Consider the following 3,691-nt stretch of genomic DNA (forward strand, 5'->3'; position numbering starts at 1 on the left):
GGAAGGTTGTGTAGTCTGGGGTCCTGGGGCTGCCTCTCCACCAGGGCGTCCGTTTGAAGGTTTCTTTTTATCACGATTATTTGTATATCTCTTCTCTAGTTTTTCTGCTTTGGCTAGGATGTCTTTATCCGATCTCCGTGCGTTGTTTCTTTTAGCAGTGTCCGTCACAACTTTAGAGTCTTTTTCGTGTTTGTCATAGCTAGATCGATCTTGCAGAGGATCTGTTCTTTCTTCGTTGATTTCCTTCTGCAAACCGTCATCCTGAACTCTGGAATTTTCGGTTTCTTCTATGGCTTCAGAATTCTCAGTGTCACCCGTGTTAGGTTGCGATGACGCCATATCTGCGTACCATGATTGTTGGTTCTTAACAATTTTCTCTCTGTCTTCCTCAGCCTTCTGTTTTTGTGGGTCATGGTTTTGATCAGGACCGCCGCGCCCCCTATTTACTGATTTGGCCGCCCCGGGTTTTGCACCTTTAGATTGGAATTTGGGGCCTGGACTTTTGCTCTTATCGGTAGATTTCGATTTGGAAGACGTTTCTTCTTTACCCCCTTTGCTCTGATCGAACTCAGATTGATTGCTTTCTTTTCTAAAGCCATCTTCATAATCCTCAGGTAAACCGTACTGATATCTGTTGGCGTGCTCGTGCTCGAGTACCCGAGACGTCACATACTGAGTGCGGAACCTGTGAACTTGCTCCTGTCTGAACCTTTGCCTCACTTCTTTCAGCTGACGTTGCTGTCTTTCCTTGTTCTCCTCTCGTTTTCGACGTTCCATTTTCTTTCGTTCCTCTGCGTCTTTTGCTTTATCCTCTTGCGCTTTTGCTAATTTTTGAAGGAACCATTCTTTTCGCTGATTTTTGTATGCGTCACTTCCATACACGCCTGTCATTTTGATATATTTTATCGCTTCTCGCTTGTTGAGAACTCTCTCTCCTTTCTCGCCTCGTTGAGGAGAGTTCTCTAAAGATCGTGAGAAATTGCTGTCCTCTGCTGGAGACATGTATTCCTCCTCTTCACTACCCGACATTCCTGAGTCATTACCATCACCCAATTCTTCTTGTCCAATATAAGCGTTATATACATCGTCTTTTGACGTCAGAGTAGGTTTGAACGTCAAGCCCTCGATATAGCGACGAGAATTCACTTTCGGCTCAGGTTTGGAGTTTTGCACGATATTTACATTGTTGTTCCATGGCTGTTTTTTGCTCCCTTTAGCAGCGGGACTGATTTTTCTGTCTACGGAAGTTCTTGGCGAGAATTCCCCATCGTTTGACGCGTTCATTTCAGGCGATATGTCATCATCGACTTCGTCGTCTGATGGAAGCTTGTCCTCATTCATGCTCGACGTACCTGACGTTTCTGAGGGGTGTGTGGGGAGGGAAACGGCGTGTCGCTGCTTTTTTATTCTTGTCGTTTTCTGTCTAGGACGAGATCGCCACGTCTTAGGCCGGTTTGAAATGTATGGTTGGTTAGGACGGTGCCGGGTGGCAGTGTCCCAGTAGGTATCGGGGTCAATCTTGCTGCCAACACGAGGTGAATTTTGGTCTGGATGGGATCTGTGAGCCGATGGGCTGTCTCTGTGAAAGGGAAGTCAGAAAAAACTTGTGTTAATAATAATAATAATAATAATAATAATAATAAGAGCATTTGTATCCCGCCTTTCCCCACAACATGGGCCCAAGGCGTACATAGGAGATTAAAAACGCATTCATACTAACACCATACAAATTCATCATGAGCGCACATTTTGACAGCAACATTCTTTCAGACAATAAAAAATGCTCATACAAAAAGGCAAGGTACTGTTACAACTTATCCATATTTTTTTCTGTATCCATAGCAGCTGAGGAATAACAATATCGTTTCGTAAAATGGATAAACAGCTCAACAGAAAACAATCGCAGACAGTCAGAAATACATTCGTCTACATATTAAACGCCATAGGTATCGTCATAGGTATACGTATGCTGTACGTACATCTATGCTTACGGAAGAAAAAAACGTGGCCCACCCCTCCTTCCTTTTCACCATTTTCCTACCCCCCCCCTCCCTCCCTCCCGGTGCTTAATCCTTCTACTCCTCAAATCAACCATCATAGTACACGCATAAACATGTCAAATCAGGATTAAATGTATGATCCCATGTGTTCTTGTTGCAAATAATTCAGTAAAGATTTCATCACAAAAAATATCCCTGTCAGGATGCAACCCTCGCATAGGGAGGGAGGGATTCTATGACATCATGAAACAAATGTTATATACATGAAAACAGCAACAGATCGGAGTAGGAATGAAGCACACATGTACCTTTCCCATCTTTCCCTTGTATGACCACAGTGTCAATGCCTTCCATTTTGGGTATTTTCGACTTAGGATCCCAAGATGGGCCTGTTTTGACGTCGAACAGGGCGGACGCAAGGGCGGCATTTCCGTGTGGTTTCTTCTGAGGTCCCCCTCGCTCTTTGCTTGACCTCCCTCCTCGACCTGCAGTTGTCTCACGACTTTGGTCTCCCGCTTTTCCTTTTGCTCTCGGGTCAGAAGAGACAGGCACCTTGCGAGGTTGGCCGCTCTGAGTAAAGCTTACGCCTTGACTACGAGGGGCAACGGTGCCAGTTTCTTTTCTCTCTGAGGAAGACTGTTGGTTTAGGGGACGTGCCCCTTGAGACAAACTTGCTGCAACTCCTGTATTTTTCTTGAGAGCAGGCGATGGAACTTCTTTCGGCTCCTGGTTCTTTTTCGGTTCCTTCGTTGAGAGTTGAACAGATGCGGGTTTGTTTTGTGTTTTTCGTGGAGAGTTATCTTTTTCTGGCTCTTTGGTTGGATTTGACCGCACGTTATTTTTGGCACTTGCAAGGTTAGAATCTTTCATCTGCACTCCCTTTTCTTTGTCTTTCGGTTCGTCCTTCGAACTTAAATTTAGGTGTGAATCATGAGGTTTCACCTGTCCAGCTGGTAATCTTGTTTGAGAATTTGACATAGAGGAGAGGCCATTCTGACTGTTCCGTAAGTTATTGCTACTACCCTTTACCTTCGTGTCCTGCTTTCTGTCAATGACAGGATTTAGATCATGGTATTGCTTGTCCTTCTCTTGTCGATAATGCCCAGTGTAGACTAATTCTTTCTCATTGATCTTTGGTTCTTTTGCTTTTTCCTTTGATTCCCCTACTTGATCTTCGGGGGTTAAAACTGTATTAGTTACGTCATTTTTGCCATTCAACGTAGCTGACTTGTCACTCTCCTTTTCCCTAAAGACTTGACTGGAAGGCTTTGCATTTTCCTCAGTTTTATTTTGATTAGTCTCCCCCATATTTTTTCCATTAGTCTTGCTAGGTTTGTGTGGAGATTCAGCTTTCTTTGTACCCCCTTTGTCTATTTCTTTAGAAGTTTTGTTTGGGGAATCAGCACTAATCCCTTGATGATTCTGAGAGTTATGTTCAGAGGTAACTGCAGGTTTATCACTGTTTTTGTTTTTGGAAGGTTGTGTAGTCTGGGGTCCTGGGGCTGCCTCTCCACCAGGGCGTCCGTTTGAAGGTTTCTTTTTATCACGATTATTTGTATACCTCTTCTCTAGTTTTTCTGCTTTGGCTAGGATGTCTTTATCCGATCTCCGTGCGTTGTTTCTTTTAGCAGTGTCCGTCACAACTTTAGAGTCTTTTTCGTGTCTGTCATAGCTAGACCGATCTTGTAGAG

At 44.1% G+C, this 3,691-nt stretch overlaps 1 protein-coding gene across 1 annotated transcript in view; it reads right to left on the bottom strand.

The window, feature by feature from the left end:
• LOC101853384 (zinc finger CCCH domain-containing protein 13) overlaps positions 1 to 3,691 on the bottom strand; it is a gene marked incomplete in the record, with an annotated part of 41,413 nt that overhangs the window by 3,750 nt on the left and 33,972 nt on the right. Inside the window, 1 exon segment of the mRNA XM_013082116.2 lies at positions 1 to 1,579. Within this exon segment, the coding sequence (XP_012937570.1) occupies positions 1 to 1,579 (1,579 nt within the window).

The sequence above is a fragment of the Aplysia californica genome, unplaced genomic scaffold (genome assembly GCF_000002075.1).
Source record: "Aplysia californica isolate F4 #8 unplaced genomic scaffold, AplCal3.0 scaffold00159, whole genome shotgun sequence".
Taxonomy (NCBI): domain Eukaryota; kingdom Metazoa; phylum Mollusca; class Gastropoda; order Aplysiida; family Aplysiidae; genus Aplysia; species Aplysia californica.